The sequence below is a fragment of the Tarenaya hassleriana genome, unplaced genomic scaffold (genome assembly GCF_000463585.1).
Source record: "Tarenaya hassleriana unplaced genomic scaffold, ASM46358v1 Cleome9, whole genome shotgun sequence".
Classification (NCBI taxonomy): domain Eukaryota; kingdom Viridiplantae; phylum Streptophyta; class Magnoliopsida; order Brassicales; family Cleomaceae; genus Tarenaya; species Tarenaya hassleriana.
Window position 1 is genome coordinate 1,637,931 of NW_010971389.1, and position 17,498 is coordinate 1,655,428.

At 38.5% G+C, this 17,498-nt stretch overlaps 3 protein-coding genes across 8 annotated transcripts in view; 2 read left to right on the forward strand and 1 right to left on the reverse strand.

Moving 5' to 3' along the window:
* The window catches only part of LOC104803800 (protein EARLY FLOWERING 3-like), a 4,552-nt gene extending 530 nt beyond the window's left edge, over window positions 1-4,022 (reverse strand). Inside the window, exons 1-4 of the mRNA XM_010527856.2 lie at window positions 3,307-4,022; window positions 2,136-2,896; window positions 1,193-1,244; window positions 6-1,023 (exon numbers count right to left, since the gene is read on the reverse strand). Coding sequence (XP_010526158.1) covers window positions 28-1,023; window positions 1,193-1,244; window positions 2,136-2,896; window positions 3,307-3,492 — 1,995 coding nt within the window. The 5' untranslated portion in view covers window positions 3,493-4,022 and the 3' untranslated portion in view covers window positions 6-27. The remainder of the gene's footprint in view (window positions 1-5; window positions 1,024-1,192; window positions 1,245-2,135; window positions 2,897-3,306) is intronic.
* A 4,475-nt stretch (window positions 4,023-8,497) lies between these two features.
* LOC104803801 (serine/threonine-protein kinase Aurora-1) lies at window positions 8,498-11,136 on the forward strand. The gene is made up of 9 exons (XM_010527858.2): window positions 8,498-8,600; window positions 9,203-9,319; window positions 9,558-9,704; window positions 9,795-9,890; window positions 10,006-10,101; window positions 10,201-10,297; window positions 10,382-10,499; window positions 10,592-10,664; window positions 10,776-11,136. Exons 1-9 carry the CDS (start codon window positions 8,565-8,567, stop codon window positions 10,875-10,877), a joined length of 882 nt encoding a protein of 293 aa, XP_010526160.1. The 5' UTR covers window positions 8,498-8,564; the 3' UTR covers window positions 10,878-11,136.
* An 800-nt stretch (window positions 11,137-11,936) lies between these two features.
* Window positions 11,937-17,393, forward strand: LOC104803802 (nuclear poly(A) polymerase 4-like). 6 transcript variants are annotated; one of them, XM_010527862.2, is made up of 14 exons: window positions 11,937-12,408; window positions 12,515-12,592; window positions 13,026-13,133; window positions 13,405-13,467; window positions 13,547-13,708; window positions 14,069-14,182; window positions 14,316-14,378; window positions 14,463-14,792; window positions 14,912-15,076; window positions 15,196-15,911; window positions 15,947-16,214; window positions 16,321-16,419; window positions 16,971-17,041; window positions 17,148-17,393. In XM_010527862.2, the coding sequence occupies exons 1-14, from the start codon at window positions 12,277-12,279 to the stop codon at window positions 17,176-17,178; spliced, it is 2,400 nt and encodes a 799-aa protein (XP_010526164.1). In that variant the 5' UTR covers window positions 11,937-12,276; the 3' UTR covers window positions 17,179-17,393. The 6 variants fall into 6 exon arrangements, with proteins under 6 accessions (XP_010526164.1, XP_010526161.1, XP_010526162.1 ...); XM_010527859.2 differs by having other exon boundaries at window positions 17,167-17,393; XM_010527860.2 differs by having other exon boundaries at window positions 17,191-17,393.
* The last annotated feature ends 105 nt before the right edge of the window (window positions 17,394-17,498 follow it).

Sequence of the window (17,498 nt, forward strand, 5' to 3'; positions counted from 1 at the left end):
CTAATGCCGAGAAAACAACAGGCAAAGCTAAACAGAGGACTCCTCCTGTTGTTTACGTTCTTCTTGTATAGATCGGAAAATCCTCGCCGCCGACTCACTCGCCGCCTTCGGATTGTGGGGCACCACCTTTATAACTCTCGTGGCTGCCAGCAGACGCTCGTTTCCACGGCTGTTCTCGGCGGCCCGCACGAGAGGGAGAGCGCTCCTAGACATGCCAGAGCCGGGACCACTTCCCGATCTTCCTTGCATCACCCTGCTGCTCTCTCTGTTCCACGGCCGTGGCTTTGTCACTAGCGGGCGCGGTTGCGGTGGAGTAGCTGCGTTTGGGAAGTTGCACGAGCTCTGCGGTTGCGGTTGCGCAGCTGCGGTTGGGAAGTTGCACGAGCTCTGCTGCTGCACATCCTCGAGATGGCCCGAAAAATTTGGGTTAACGGTGGGCCCAGAGTAAGGAGGGAAGTACCCTGAGAACCCGATGCCTGGATGGTAGGGCTGAGGGGCGGGAAATCCGGGAATGCCACAAACCGGACCGCCGCCGATGAAGTTGCTCACCGCCATTGGAGCGGGCATGAAACGACTGTAATACCCTCCACAGCCCGAACCCACGATTCCAGGACTCGAATAGGGCTTATATACGAGCCCTTCGGATGGGGACATTACAGGAACCAACCACTGGTGAGGCTGAGGAGGAAAGCACCACAAACCACCATTGCAACCGGTGGTGGTCATCTCGGTCTCGGTTGCCGCTATTGCGGCGGCTGGTGGGTCGGAATCATCTTTGTGGTTCTTACATGACGAAACACTCGTTGTTTTCCCCACAGCGTTCTCAGCTGAACATTCCATCTCTTGACGGTTATCCTTCTCGAAATTGTCTCTGCATTTGGTGGCAATGCACGAGAGAGGAGGCTGCAGGTTGTATTCTCCCGGAAAACGCTTTTTTACTAGAGAGTTTTTAGGGGAAGATTTTCCAAGATAAGTGCCGTCGTCGAGCAAAAGATGCGGCGACGCAGCCATAAGCCTCTGAACCTGTAAAATCACAGAATAATAAGCAAAAAACGGCGTTGATACTTGATTTCAGTTTTTTCCGGCCCGAAAACACATCAAAGTTATTAGAAATATCGTTTAAACCCTAAAATATCGAGGCACCATCCGAAAACCATTCAAGCTCAAGAGGAAGGGTTAGTGAATGATTTACCTTAACCAGTCTGTGCAACTCAAATACTTGAACTGCAAATACTCTTTGTTGACTGTAAAGAGTAACAAAGTTCTATCAAGAAGATGACATAAAACAAGAAACTTCAAGAACGACGAAAGTGTCTGCTCTTCGGTTCAAGAAACAAGCGAACCCTAAAAACAAAAAAGACGGTTAACGTGCCCAGCAAAACAAGATCGAGCAAGTATTTACAACAGATGCAAATATAACTGAATAAGAATACTGTACAAAGAGACTCGTACGAAAATACTCACGACTTGCCCTAGGAATCGAATCCTCTTAAGAGTATTAGCAAGAAGAAGCTAAAATTTTGCATCGATGTAACTAACTAACTATCGTTGCCTAAATTAGAACCCGGGATCCTCCAACATGACTCCTACCTGGCTTAAGCCCTCGAATGACAAAAACAGAAACTGCCCAAGAAGACAGTGCGGAACAAAAGCAATACCAAAACCAGATAGGGGACATATTCCCAATAAGCAGATGCAAATAAGACACATGGTTAGATAAATCCATGCACTGTCTCGGGTCGGTGGGTGGGTCACTTTGCAACAACGTACCGTCGATAAGGAATGTCCCCTCCCTGCTATAACACGATCCAATGCGTTAAACGCGTGTTAATATGTTATCGACGACTCTTCAACTAACACGTATATAAAAAAACACCAATTGGAGGAATCCGGGGCCTCTGACCACATAACCCACCTACTTCTGAAGCAAAGATTGAAAATTTTCCAACACCGAAAAAGACATTTATAAAAGCTAGAATCTGCATTAATATATGCTTCAGCTATCTGTATTAGCATAAATCTGGGTACGGCAAATAAAGGAAAGAACACTACAGATCAAACATACAATGATAATATATTAACACGCTCCTTCGAGGAAATCAGCAAAATTAACAGAAGAAAGCTATCCAACTTACTTGGAAATTGCTTTCCTTGCTTTCCAAAAACGTTTCTGACCAATTATTCCCACCATATCGTCAGGAGAGATATCTTCACTTGATATTGAATCCACCATCGAAGTCTCGGAGATACCATCACTCGCTTCTCCATTTCTCGGCTGCGAAGACATGCATGCCCTGCTTCTGACGCAACGATCGTGATCATTATCAACTTCATCTGGACTGCTATGGCCTTTTCCTGAACGACTCTCACCTCTCAACTGGGAAATATCAGTGCCCTTTTCACCATCATCTTGATCCAACCTATTTCCAGACTCTTGTCTCGATAGAGCATTATTTCCTCTGTCACATTTTGACACTGATTTGCTTACGTTCGTCTCTTCTCTAGCTACCACATCTAAAGGTTTTTTCGCGGTACCTTGTCTCGGGTTCTCCTTACCCGGGTCTCTACCGTCTTGTCTAGAACCAGCAGACAAAGAACCATCCTCCAGATCCTCGAGGTTTGCTTCTTGGATTTCAACTGAACGAGGACAGCTAGCTGCCACCACGGGAGAAAGTTTTTCACCATCCATGCCGTGAGAATTCGCCCTTCCTGAGTTGAGAAACACCGGAACCATGAAATCATCTTCCTCTCCAGCCATTTCCGTCTGATCATGGCGTGCCAAAGATCTCATATTTGCTACGCATGGGTTTTGAGAGACAAACTTCCCGACTGGCCACATAAAAGTTGAAGAAGACACCTGGTGGTGGAAATATCGGTTCCTTTCCATGCCACGGGCCTGCAGAAAAAAGAAAGATCAACAAATCTTGTACCCATCAAGGGTAGCTAGAAATGCAGAGCCAAACATATCAGATTGAGAAAGGTGGATAGAGCTCAGTTAGCAACATCCAGATAAGATCTTTCCCAAGAAATAAAACAGTAATGTGCAAAGGGAAACAATCAAAGAGTAAAAGCTGCCACTGTGACTCATGAGCAAACAAACATCAGGGGCATAACAAGAACATTAGTTTGAATTGCAAAGGAAATGATAACTAACACAGAGTTTATAATTAACTAAAGGACAATAACAACAAGAACATTACCCAATCAACAAACTAGATCACCGATTTCTAGCAACTTAAAACCCAAAAATAGCAATTAACAAACTCCAAAAAGGTTAATTGTCGGAAATTCGGAAGGAAACCATACCTGATTGGAGGGACCAGGAGGCAACATTCCCTGATGATTAAATCTCTGAGAAGGGATACTAAGCTGCTCATAGAGAGCCATCTTGTTTCTTGGAGGAGCCCTTGGCCCTCCTTTATCTGCGTCTTTCACATGAAGCCGAGGAAACAACGGCTCCATTATCTTCTCATCATCTTTCCCTCTTTTCATCACAATCTTCCAATATCCAAATCCTAAATCCCAAATCGTCTATCTCACACCAACCTACTCCTTCGACTACCCTAAAATTCTCAAACCCTAGTTTGCAAAGTCGAAAACTTCACCCTAAACAAACCATCCATCATAGGAAACTCAAACCAGAAACATCACAAAACCAACGAAGACGATAACCCAGCAATCACACACTGAACTATTTCACAGATCGAACAAGACCGGGCCCAAAAAACCGATGACTGGAAGAGAAGCCCACTATGAGAAACGAAGCTGGGTGCCTAAAAACCACGAATTGAACAGGCTCAGATGCAGAAACAGGAAGTTCTCCCCGAAACGGAGCGAAACAGGATCAAGTCGGGTCGGATCGGGGGGAAGGCTTAACCCGGATGAGATTTGCAAGCGAGAAAAGGCGAATAGATAGGCCACCGGAGAGAGGATAGAGCGGTGAAGGAACAAGTACAGATGTTAGTCAAAGCGGAGGAAAAGAGGGAGAGGAAGAGAGGGGGAGCGAGATGCTTGGGGAGAGGAAGAGGGGGAGACGAAAAGGATCGTTGATGGGGCCCACTAGAAAGGACGAGGTCTTTCTGGATATAGCAATTAAATATTCATACTGGAAAAAGTGCACGACTACGTCGACCAATTTATATTTTCTGAACCATTTGGAAAGAAAACCTTAAAAGTTACCACTATTTACTTGTTTTTTTATTACTTTTTTGGAGTTTAAATAAAGAATTTCTATCTTGTTACGTATGAAAGGATCTTCAAGGATCTTTGTGGATATTGTAAAAAAATGACACAAGGGTATTTAATATCATTACTATATTTGAAAAAAAAAATCACTGAATAATTTATTAATGACAAGTGAAATTGGCCAAATTCTATTTAGAATACTTTTTTCTTCACAATATTGTTTAAAAATTACGGTATCTCAAGACAGGTAAATTGAAGAAACAAAAAATACATTTGTTTACAAAAAAAATTCATACGATGGTTGGACGTTGTGAATTAAAATTTAAATATATCACTACTATATTTAGAAAAAAAACACTAAAGCATTTATTAATGAGGACTTACTTTTCAAGTGAAATTGGCCAAATTATATTATAATATCTTTTTATCCACGATATTGTTTAAAAATTGCAGTACCTAAAGACAGGTAAATTGAAGAAATAAAAAATACATTTGTTTAGAAAAAAAAAATCATATGGTTAGACAGATGATTGTGCATTCAAATTTAAATATATCACTACTATATTTAAAAAAAATACGGAAGAATTTGTTAATGAGAACTTACTTTTCAAATGAAATTGGCCAATTTATATTATAATATTTTTTTATCCACAATATTGTTTAAAAATTGCGGTACCTAAAGACGAGGAAACTGAAGAAACAAAAAATACGTTTGTTTAGGAAAAAAAATTCATACGATGGTTCTAATATGAATGTGCAATAAACTATTTAAATATAGAAAACTTCACATATTTATAATATATTTCACAAACTATTGGCAATGACAATGACTTCATAAATCTTTTCTGAACCATAAGTCATGGTTAACCTCTAACAAGATGTTATGATTATCCATATTGAATGGAATTAGAGTTTATCTAATCGAGTCAGTAACAACTCAAGTTCTGGTTATTTATCTTACGATGTCATATGTTGAACAAGAACATAATTTGAATCACCCTTCAAGTTCAACCACTTTCTTGTCTCGACAAATCGACTGATGAAATAGATGCAATTTCATCTATAGCGTGACCACACGTTTTCACAGGCTGACTTCCACGAGAGACCAACAATATCTCTCCTGTTAAGGAGGTGACAAGTCTCGTTTTGCATGTCTACTATCTCCATATGATTCGTGAATGCATCTGAGCAACGTCGTTATAACATCTAGTTAAAGACGACATTTGACGCAGTCAAGACACATCACTCCTCATATTACATACTCTAGACATCTCAGGTCTGAAGATCTAAAAATGAACCGCAACATGAAATTCAAATCATGACTTAGGTCCATATGACAATCTCATACAGATTATCCGGTCACTCGTCCCCAACGAGTACCCATGATTGTGATTCATAATCACACATCATGCTAATCTTAATTTATCATTGTTCTCACAATGAAACTGGCCAGAGAGTTTAGAATCATTCTGCAATGACTCAATGATATTGAAATATAACAAACATGCCAATTATATAACGAAAAAATGGTGCATTCATAAATCAAATTAATCAATACAATGTCAAATGTCATATCACGGATTATCCTAAAGCATTATAACCAAGTTTGGTTAAATTGTAGATATTTTGATATAAAATGTATTACACAAAAATAAGATTTTAAAAATAAACCTTAAGCCTTAAAAATATTTATTTTCATCATTATAAACTTCTGATATAAATGTTTGAAAATCAAAACAACGTTTTGCTTTAAACGTATCTTGAAAGGTAAATAGGATTTGCTATTTATTTGCATGTATTTAATTAGTTGATTATAATTTTATACATGTTTGCATATGATTGTTTTTTATTATATTTGCATAATAGATCCAATTATCATTTTTATATTATGTATCATTTTTGAAATCAATGTCCAAAATCTTATATTTATTTTGAATATAAATGATCCCGATCTGAGTTAAGTTGAATAATTTTAATTCTTTTTAAAACGAACGTGATTAAATCGAGTTAAAATTAACGAATTAGCGTTTGGAAATAAGAATGTCAATTTAGACTCGAGTCCCAAAGATTGATCCACATCAGTACGAAAAGTAGCAGGTTTAGTATCTAAGTTTTTCAGTCCGAAAAAAATTGAGCTTTTGGGACAGGCTCAAATCGGATTTCAAACTCGATTTGGGGTGATCTAAAAGCTCGATATTTAGAAAAAATAAATAACATTTACAAATAAAATTATGCGGGTTGTCTCAACCCGATCCGAGTCCGAAATATATTGGACCGGATTTTGGGTTTAACTAAATAGTCCTGAAAGCTAGATTCTCATGTTCCAATTTCTCGGCCCAATCCGAGTCCGAAATATATGCTACAGTCATCTTTAATTTGGATTGGATTTTTTTTATCAAAATATTTATTTTTTATTAGTTTTTTTTTTATAAAGAAAGAGGTTTTAAAAGCAATCTGATAGAATTTGATGAATCCAATGATAAGGAAGACAAATTACAACGCTAGATTATAAGAAAGTTGGTGTAATCTGTGATAAAGTTTAGAGATTCTCATGTTCCAGTTTCTATTTGGGGAATACTATTTACCTAACCAAAGATCCGATAAATTTGTAGATTATTCAAAAAAAAGTTCAAAGATTCTCATGATGGGATATTCGGTAGCCTTTCAACAGAAACACCAAGGAAAATTGCCAAGAAAAAATCCAAGGATATTTGATGTGATATAGGGTTCTCGTAATTGAATACTTATGTTTCACATTATTCTTGGAATGTTTCTATCATTTATCGGGTTGACTTTGGTTATATTTAGATTCGATTATTTCGATTTTAAAAAAAACTATAACTGTTAAGTTTTTATATCGAATTCGTTTCATTTCGGTTCTATTACGTTCATATATCGTTTTCATTAATAAAAAATACTCATTTTTCAATCAAATTTTTATTTCTTTTGTTATTTATTTTATTCAGTTCGTTCTTTTTTATTTGAGAGAAATAATAGTTATTTGATTTTTTTACATAGTTTTCCGATTTCGTTATTTATCAATTAACTCGGTTTTTCGTTATCAATTATCTACGTCGTGAACGAATATCATACATTATCGTGACATAGATATAAATATTAAAAAAAATCTTTTTTAATAACGGCATATCATGAAACAAAACTCATATTAATTATAGAGAACTAAAAAACTCGTATATATTTTCATCCTCAAATTTAAAGATTCGAACTCAAAATGGACAAACACTTGAACACTTAATAAATCCGGTTTTATCGGATTTGGCACATGCAAATAACATTCCTTAAGTTGCAATTTGAGATATCATCTTTGGATGGTAACATATGAAGATTGCCATTACTTGGACCATATAACACTCCTCATGTTTAATTAATATTCTTGTAAACTTCTACATATTTTTTATTCTTTTTGTAATTAATTTATCTTTAGTCTTAATGTAACTTGATTTTTATTTTACACGAATTTTTGTTATTTTTGTTTATTCTTCAGCTCTGCTATTACTATTAGTGTTTCCAAATTCTACCTACGAACCTTAATCTATTTAATTTATTATATTAGTAATCATTATCACTCCTGCATTCGAATTAAATATACCAAAAGCAATGCCCGAACGATAGGGGTGGACTTTTGAGATTCGATTTGGCATTTTAGTGGTTCGATTTAGGAAAAATTTACTCGATATTCTAAAATCTATACTAAATCAGTAGTGTATATTATTCAATTCGGTTTGGTTCTGATTTTGGTACGGTTATGTTTCGGTTAAGAAAATTTTGGTTTTTCGAAAATTTAATAAAATTCCGTTTGATTCGGTTCGAACTTAGAAAATTCGGTTCTATAAAAAAATATATCGTTAAAAAATTTTGAATAATGAGATTCATAAAAAATAAAAAATATGGAGATTTTGATTTCGATATGGTTATTCGTTTTTTTCCCTTTTTAATTTTTCATTGTTTGGCCGCTAGGCTCGTGATGTGTGGACTTAGAGGAGAATAGTGTGCCCGTGTTAACTCGCATGAAGCTACCAAGTTCATGAAATTACGACACGTGTCTGATTAATTTCGGAATTGGGTTTTACGAAGCCTATTGGGCCTAATTATGGGCCTATTTGGTTGGTGGTCTGTGCGTTATCAATTGTCACAGTCGGGTGAATCTAGCATAGCTTGTTCTCGGGATCCGCGAGTAATCAAAATTTGAACTTTGACGATTCAGATCATGACACGTGTCATATTTCGACCGTTGCTGGATTTTTTTTCCCTTTTTAGTTTTTCATTGTTTGGCCGCTCCTTTCCATCTCCATCGATCTATCTGTTCAATTTGAAATTCTGTTCTCTCTCTCTCCCCCTCTCTCGCTCGGGTCTCTCCAATGGCGATCGCTACGGAGTCGCAACAGCAGGAGAAGGTAAGGAAGAACCCACTACGGGATCATGATTTCGGAACCCGAATCTTCCTCTATTTTGTTTCAATTTGTTTCGATTTAGGGAGTGAAACCTTTTCTCGCCATCGGGTTTCTTCCTCGATCTTGTTTATTGAACTTTTTTGCATTGAATTTTGGAATGAGATTTGAAATTTCTAATGTCCCATTGATTCTTCTTGGGGATGAACGAGAATCTGTTGCGTTTATTGCTGGTTTCTTTTCTGTATAGTTAGAGGGGAATCGTTTCATTAATTATCCTCGTAAAGTTTCTTAGATTCCGAGCAGCTTGAGAGTCTTATTTTTTGTGGGTTTGTGGTCTTTTTCCTGTGCTGTCGCAGAGGATATTGACAAGGCTGAGAATTAGGGTTAGAAAATTATGAGAATGGAAGAAATTATCTACATTTTGTAGACGTGATTCGCGACCCTGTTCAATTGCGGGTTTAGTCAATATAGCAGAGGATTTTGCTACATGGAATTATCGATTCTGAAGACAAAGTTCAAACAGATCTGTTGTTTTCAATTAGGTGTTATCAAAGGTTATTTCTCAAATCTGGTTGCATTCAATCTTGGGGTTCTTCCTTTTTCAGTCGGCTTCAGATGCTTCAGCAGCTGTGCAGAAGAGATGGGCTCTCAGTGATTTTGACATCGGAAAGCCTCTTGGAAGAGGGAAATTCGGCCATGTCTATCTAGCGAGGGAGAAACGGGTCGGTGTTCTTCCATCCCTCTCTCTTTGTAGCAGTTTCCATCATTTCAATTCTCATAGCTGAATATTGCGAAGAAATCTATCTTTTATAGATTGAAGTTTTTTGTTACACTTCTTCGATCTCTATGATGTTAGTTGAATCCTAGAATTTGAAGTCCCGACAACGTGTTATGTCTACAGCTTCTTGTATACCCTTGAGTTAGATTCCAAGCTGAACTATAGATGTATTCGTGATGCAGAGCAATCACATTGTGGCTCTAAAGGTTTTGTTCAAGAGCCAGCTTCAGCAATCTCAAGTTGAACATCAGCTTCGGAGGGAAGTGGAGATACAGTCTCATCTTCGGCATCCCAATATACTGCGATTGTACGGTTATTTCTACGATCAGGTATGCTATGGTCTTGTTGTTCGACATTTTTTTTATGAGAGAAAAGTGTCTTTGGAGGATAACACATCTATGGGGACATCCTTGTTGCAGAAAAGAGTTTACTTGATTTTAGAGTATGCTGCTAGAGGTGAACTTTACAAGGAACTTCAGAAGTGCAAATACTTCAGTGAAAGACGATCCGCAACTGTAAATTTCTTCTATTCTCATTTGACCATGTTCTTGTCTCTGATATTCCCACTTCTGTCCATTCTTCAAATTTCAAGTGTTAGAAAACTAGCGCCATTGTCTTTTCCTATGCCAGTATGTTGCATCTTTGGCCAGAGCTCTCATGTATTGCCATGGAAAGCACGTGATTCATAGAGATATCAAGCCGGAAAACTTGCTGATCGGTGCACAGGTGAGAAAGTCTCCATCTTTTGCCTTCTCTCACCGATTTTTATGCGATTTCATTGTAACCAGAGTCTCTAAACATGTATTTACGGATCAATGCCATCAGGGGGAGCTCAAGATTGCGGATTTTGGTTGGTCAGTGCACACATTTAACCGCAGAAGGACCATGTGTGGGACACTGGATTACCTTCCTCCTGAAATGGGTACGTGGAGACTATCGATAGATTTCTCTTGTGTGCAAACAGCTGGAATTTGGTTATATAATCCTTGACCCTTTTGCTCTACAGTTGAAAGCGTGGAACATGATGCCAGTGTAGATATCTGGAGTCTCGGGGTTCTCTGTTACGAGTTCCTCTACGGTGTTCCTCCTTTCGAGGCCAGAGAGCACTCGGACACGTACAAAAGGTTCAGTGTCTGAATTTCACTAATACCGAAAGAAAGATGATGCTAACAGTTTTGGTTCTTGACTATCTGGTTTTTACCCTAAACGGTTGCAGGATTGTGCAAGTAGATCTCAAGTTCCCTCCGAAACCAGTCGTCTCTCAAGCTGCAAAGGATCTGATCAGTCAGGTTACTTATTGTGTCTAATATACTTTCCCCTCATAAGCATTCAATCCTCCATTGAATAAGAACAGAAAAAAAAGAATCTAAGTCATGTTGTTTTTCTCGGATTGTTTTTAGATGCTGGTGAAGGATTCTTCGCAACGTCTACCGTTGCACAAAGTTCTTCAGCATCCGTGGGTTGTGCAAAACGCCGAGCCCTCTGGCATCTACAGAGGCTAAGAGCAAGAGTGGCATCATGAAGAAGGACCTCTTGTGATGAAATTTGTCAAGTGAAAGGAGAGGCTTTTTCCTGAGAGTCTCTCTCCAGTCAAAGAACACTCTTTCTGTATCCGAATCCAAATCTATCTGTAAGCTGTAATCCTCAAAGAATGTTTTGTGTAGAATTCTGTATTCTCTTTTTTTTTTCAAGCACCCTTTTCCACATTCGGTTTCATTACACACATATATATAATATATATGTTGATGTCCTTAACCACAATTTGTAGATTAATGTGTAATCCCCTTAACCACAAAACAATGGCTCATTTCTCGCCCAATGGATAATTTTCGGACATTCGAGTTGCGGACACGGCGACGGAATCCGTACACCAAAAACCAGAAAAACACGGGTTTAGGATTGGGAGGTTCCCAAATCACGTATTAAATAGGATTTGGTACGGTTTCAATTTTAACACACAATGTTTGTTTGTTTTTTTATTGGGAGAATAACATAGAAATACCAAAATTGATCTAGATGTACCATATAAATACCCAATTTTTAAATAAATAAATAAGTACCTTAATTTGAGGTATTTATTTACCAATTTCCATTATCTATTTCAAATTTCTGTTATTTTTATATTTGTTGAATAGTATGTTATAAAAAGTCATATTTATCAGATTTTAATATATAATTTAATTTAGACATAATTAAAGTATTATTGGATTTGATTATATTCAAATTAAAACGTTTTATTTTAAAGAATATTATGTATTTTTAATGTTATTTGTAAAATATTTGAGATATTTCACTTTAAAAAAGAAGTTTCACTTTCATGCTTTACAAAATTTTGTTCAAAATTTCAAACAAACAACCCAGAAAATATCTCGTGGGCGAGGCTGTCCAGTCCAACCCCACCGTCCACGGTTTCCAGATGAGCCGAAATTACAAAATCCATCCGCACTTGACGTAATTGGATTTATTGCATTAATTTCAAAAATCCAATAATGATTAATAATTAATAAATAAAAAATAAATCCAAACCCCGTGCCCAATCGCAGTCTCTTCCCCAAAGGCAACTTTGCGTCTCTCTCTCTCTCTCTCCCGTGGCGCTTCTCGTGATCTCTCTCTCTCTCGACCGTCAATCGGTTTTATCCTGTTTGAGATTCTCGTTCGTCTTTGACTTTCTTTGAATTTGCTTCCGCAATCCCCGTTCTTCGACTTAGGGTTTTCGATTTCGATTTTTCGCCTTTTTTTTTTGTATTTGTTTCCCTATTCTGCTTGCAATTTCGAGTAGACCTCGCTTTCTCTTGTTGGGTCCCGAAATCATCATGATCAGAGCGGTTGAACCGAGTTCAATCGAATTCGCGTGAAGAAAAATACATATAGGGTTTTCTGGTGTTTGCGGGTGTTATCATCATGGTGGGTACCCAGCGCTCGGACGATGGTTCTTCGCCGCAGAAATCACCCAAGAGCTACGGAATTACGAAAGCGCTCTCGCTTGCTGGGCCTTCGCCTGCGGATATCAAGCGAAACGCCGAGTTGGAGAAGGTATTTTGGGTTTGTGTTCCTGTTATTTTTTTTTTGGGAGATGAATTGGATTTTGAAATTTAGGGTTTGGCTAATTCTGTGAATTTAATTGTTCTCTTATGCGAAGTCCTTGGTTGACGTGGGACTCTACGAAAGCAAGGAAGAAACCCAGCGGAGAGAAGAAGTTCTTGGTCGCATTGATCAGGTGCCTACACTCGTTTGGTTGATTGGCTTTACCATTGCTAAAAGATGTTAATTTGATTATTATGCTAATTAAATTCACGCATTGGCTGTTTTTATGAAAGCAGTATGTGTTTTATGGTCCTCTGTACGTTGCTTGCGGGTTCCAGCCCGTTTCCCTGTTTGATATGAAATAGATCTTGTCCCTGTTTCGTTGTATGAGACAAGGTGCTCTCGAGATGCTATGTAATCTAGTGTACTGTGTAATTTACCTTGTGAAGCCACATCCATTGGATACATTTCTTTTCAAGGCATTTTTGATTTTTTACTGTAGTTAATAGTTTGGTTGCTGCTAAAAGCTTTTGTAACATTTAGCACTGTCTTGTTCTGGATCCAGGTGTTGGCAATACCAATCTTTTATCCTGGTCTTATTCCGTTTAACACTGTTTTGGCTGTAGATTGTGAAGTGTTGGGTGAAGCAATTAACCCGCCAAAGGGGCTACACAGATCAGATGGTGGAGGATGCTAATGCTGTCATTTTCACATTTGGTTCTTACCATCTTGGAGTGAGTATTTCAGGTTTATTGTTTCCTTATTGTCATCTTACATCTCAGTTGTGTATCTGAATTATCTATTTGTCTGAAAGGGTTGCATATTGGCTGGATCATTGCTGAGACATTGATTCTTGATTTTGTAAGGAGATCATTCTTAATTCAGGAGAATGCTTTAACTGTGCCAGGAAACTACGCTTATGATTTTACTTGTTCATCGACTCTTATCACCGTATTTGTCTATATTCATATTATTTTGGGCGGAAGTAATTTTCTCGACTTTCAGGTACACGGGCCTGGGGCTGATATTGACACGCTGTGTGTTGGGCCATCTTATGTTAATCGAGAGGTGAAATATCAAATTTACTTTCTTTGATTGATGCAAAGGTTTGTTTTTTGGTTTGAATTGCTAACGTATTATTTCACAGGAGGATTTCTTCATTATCTTGCATGATATATTGGCCGAGATGGAAGAAGTGACTGAACTTCAACCTGTACCTGACGCCCATGTCCCAGTCATGAAATTTAAGTTCCAAGGAATATATATCGATCTTCTTTATGCCAGCATATCACTGCTAGTCGTGCCACAGGTAATTTCATTTTGTTAATCAATCAACGCATCCGTTTTCGATTTTTACTGGAACCCAAGGGATATTCCATTGTAACTTTATGACAACATTTGTTCTTAGTAGATTTTTCTGGTATTTATGGTGCTTGTCTTGCGTATTGACAGTCACTGACAGTGTCTTGCTCCACCTCCATGCACTGCGATATATTGAAAAAAAACTTGTGTGTAGAAATTGGTCGGCCTGAGGGATGTATGATGCTTGTGCCATGAAGAAGTTGTTTGGGTGCTGTAATACTGCCAATCATGTTATTGAGCTTCTGAAACATTTTTAATGGATTCCTGAGTTAGATGTGTTTGTTTTTCTGGATTAAATTATTGACAGGATCTGGATATCTCCAGCTCATCCGTGCTGTGCGATGTGGATGAACAAACTGTTCGCAGCCTTAATGGTTGTAGGGTTGCTGATCAAATTCTTAAGCTCGTTCCTAATGTTGAGGTAAGCTCGTTGAACGTCATTTCTTTTTGTTATTATATTTGATGAATTGTTTAAATTTGGGATTAAGGCGATGTTGTTGTTGTATTTGATGAATTGTTACGCAACCACATTTTGATGACATGTTCTACTGTAGCACTTCCGGACAACATTAAGATGCCTGAAGTACTGGGCTAGGAGGCGTGGCATTTATTCAAATGTAAGATCATGGCTTCTTGAAGTTCTTTTTTGTTGACCATACTTCCATTTTCAAAGTTTTGTCATCCTTTTCATTTTGATATAGGTTACGGGATTCCTGGGTGGTGTAAACTGGGCACTTTTGGTTGCACGAGTGTGCCAGCTATATCCAAATGCCAATCCTAGTATGCTGGTTTCTCGATTTTTCAGAGTTTACACTCAATGGCGGTGGCCAAACCCTGTCATGCTTTGTGCAATAGAAGAGGATGAGCTTGGGTTTCCTGTTTGGGATCCTCGTAAAAATCCCCGCGATCGCTATCATCACATGCCAATCATAACTCCAGCATATCCGTGCATGAATTCTAGTTACAATGTCTCTCAAAGCACTCTTCGCGTCATGACAGAGCAGTTTCAGTTTGGTAACAGGATCTGTCAGGTGACTGGGCAGGACTATTGTTAGTTGTAATACAATTATTGACCTCACAAAGCTTCTTTCTAGCATAATAATGGGGAATTTTCTATCCAAACCATTCTAATTATAATGTTTCCATGCAGGAGATTGAGCTAAATAAAAACCAATGGCGTTCCTTGTTTGAACCATATATGTTTTTCGAGGCATATAAAAACTACCTTGAAGTTGATGTAGTGGCAGCAGATGCAGATGATTTATTGGCTTGGAAAGGTTGGGTGGAGTCACGGTTCAGACAGCTGACCTTAAAGGTAGATAGATTGTTGTGTTCATTTAGTGCCTCAACTGTGAACCTGCTGTATTTTTCCATCTTAGTGTTGGCAGAAAAGTGTATACTTTTGATCCTTTATCTTCATATCCTATTATGCAGATCGAACGAGACACAAACGGGATGTTGATGTGCCATCCTCATCCAAATGAGTATGTAGACACATCCAGGCAGTTTCCGCACTGCGCATTTTTCATGGGATTACAGAGGGCACAAGGACTTAGTAGTCAAGAAGGTCAACAGTTTGATATACGTGCAACGGTTGATGAGTTTAGGCAAGATGTAAACATGTATATGTTCTGGAAACATGGGATGGATGTGTATGTTTCTCATGTTCGTAGAAAGCAGCTTCCTGCTTTTCTTTTCCCAAACGGATATAAAAGGCCTCGACAATCCAGACACCATAACCAGCAGTGCGGAAAACCTTGTGAGGATGGCTCTGGTTCCCGGTCTGGCTCTATGGAGAGAAATGCTAAGAGAAAGAATGATAGTGATACAGTCGATGTGAGGTCAGAGAAACCTGAGAAGCGTGCATCTCTTAGTCCACAAAGTCTAGGTTCTGTTTCTCCTGACAGTAGTTCTGGTACCACTTGTGAGATCTCTCCCATTAGCCTTGTTGGAGGTCTTAAACCTGAGTGCTCGGTGGCTGGTGATGCTGTTTGTGACCTTAGAAGGCCACCCCGTGAGGAAGCCGTGGCTGAAAATTTTAGCAGTGAAGGCACAGAACTAAAAACGTTTGCTCAACGTGAGTGTAGCACTGGCATTGAGCAAACTATGGACGTAGATAGTATTACATCAGTCCAAGGCTGTGCTGAGCCTGCTGAAAGGTTTGTTTTTTGGTTTGAATTGCAGATGCTGAACCCGTTGGAAAGCTTTGGACACCTGATTCTAACTCTGTGTCAGCATTTGAAAGTGGGCAAGATAAAGACATAGGTCATGAATTGGGTTATGTATCCATCAATGACGCTGAGATGCCTCTCCCTGGGCAGTTAAACATGGAAGGGGGAGATGTTGAAGCTGAGAAGGAAACCAAACAATGTAACGACGGTACAGGAAGGACTGTAGAAATTGCAGATAAGGTTTTGGGGATCAGGTCTTGTGTGAAGAACCTTGAATGCAAAGTGAGCTTTTTTTTCTTTTCCTGTCGGAGGGTTTTGGAATAATGATTGTATCATTGTAGCGAACTGGCAGTGAAATGGGCTGAACATAGTGCAAGGGGTTTTGCAGGGTTTAGTTGTAGCTGCTGCAAATCTGGATCCAGATGTGGGAGGTAAAACATTGCACTCAGATGGAGTCTTTCAAAGTGCCTTGTCAGAAAAACTTCAGGTTTTTAATCTATCTCACGGCTGTTGGTTGGGGTTTTTTTTTGGGCATTTTTGAAGCTAGTATTTCATTGCATTCTCCAATGTTTTACCATGTTTGAGGAAAACGTAGATTTACCCTGAGTCCTTGACACAGTTTTGCTAGTGCCAGAGCTTCACTGCATTGCATATTTTTTTTAGGGTGATCCTCTACTAGTTGCCATAATCTAGATAACATATTATAGCCCAAATCTTGAGGTGAAATTTAATGGCAGTCGATATGACCGCATCATTGCCTTTGCTATGTAGGTGTTCAAGTTTATCTTTTTGAGTTCTGCTTATCTGGTGTCCCTTTTTTTTCGCCCGATACTAGTTTGTTTGTTTTTCTGAATACCTCCTAGGCTCCTAACACTCCTCCATGCATATGTATATATGGTTTGCAGGTCCTGCACGTCTCCGTGCTTGCTGTGTATATCCAGCAACACCGCGTTAAAAAAATTGAACATAATAACATTATACTTTCGGAGACTAGATGCTTGAATGTGATACCTCTTCTTCTTTCTTTTTTTTTCATAGCCAAACTCAGGGGTGGAGAAGTCGGAAGACAGAGCAGCTAGGTCAGAATCTTTGCAGAAGCCACTGATAAGGCATGTCTTTTTTACAACCCCTCCCTTACTTCATGCAAAAACATGATCTCTTTATGCTGTCTTGTTTTTTTTTTTTTGTTCTTTTGTTTCCTCTGTTTTACTATAGCGCCATGTTGAACTTGAAGTCGATGGTGTGACGTTTCCTCAAGGCAATCGAAAAGAGAAACGGAACAGAAAATAAAACGGATGAAACCTGGAAAAATGGAGGAGTAATCATGGGCATGGCCAACCCCTCTATTGTTGGCTGCGGAAGGATCCCAAGACACTGGTAAGTGGTAAGTTCACCTTAATCTGAAAACCAAATAAAGGAAAAAAAAATTTACAATTTTGAGAAAAACCCAAAAAAAAAAAAGAGATAAAAGAGGAAAATGGTTAAAAAAAAAAGGAAAAAGAGAAAAGAGAGTGTAAGAATGTTTGATTCGGTGGCTTTGTTTTGATCGGGACTTCTCTGGGAATG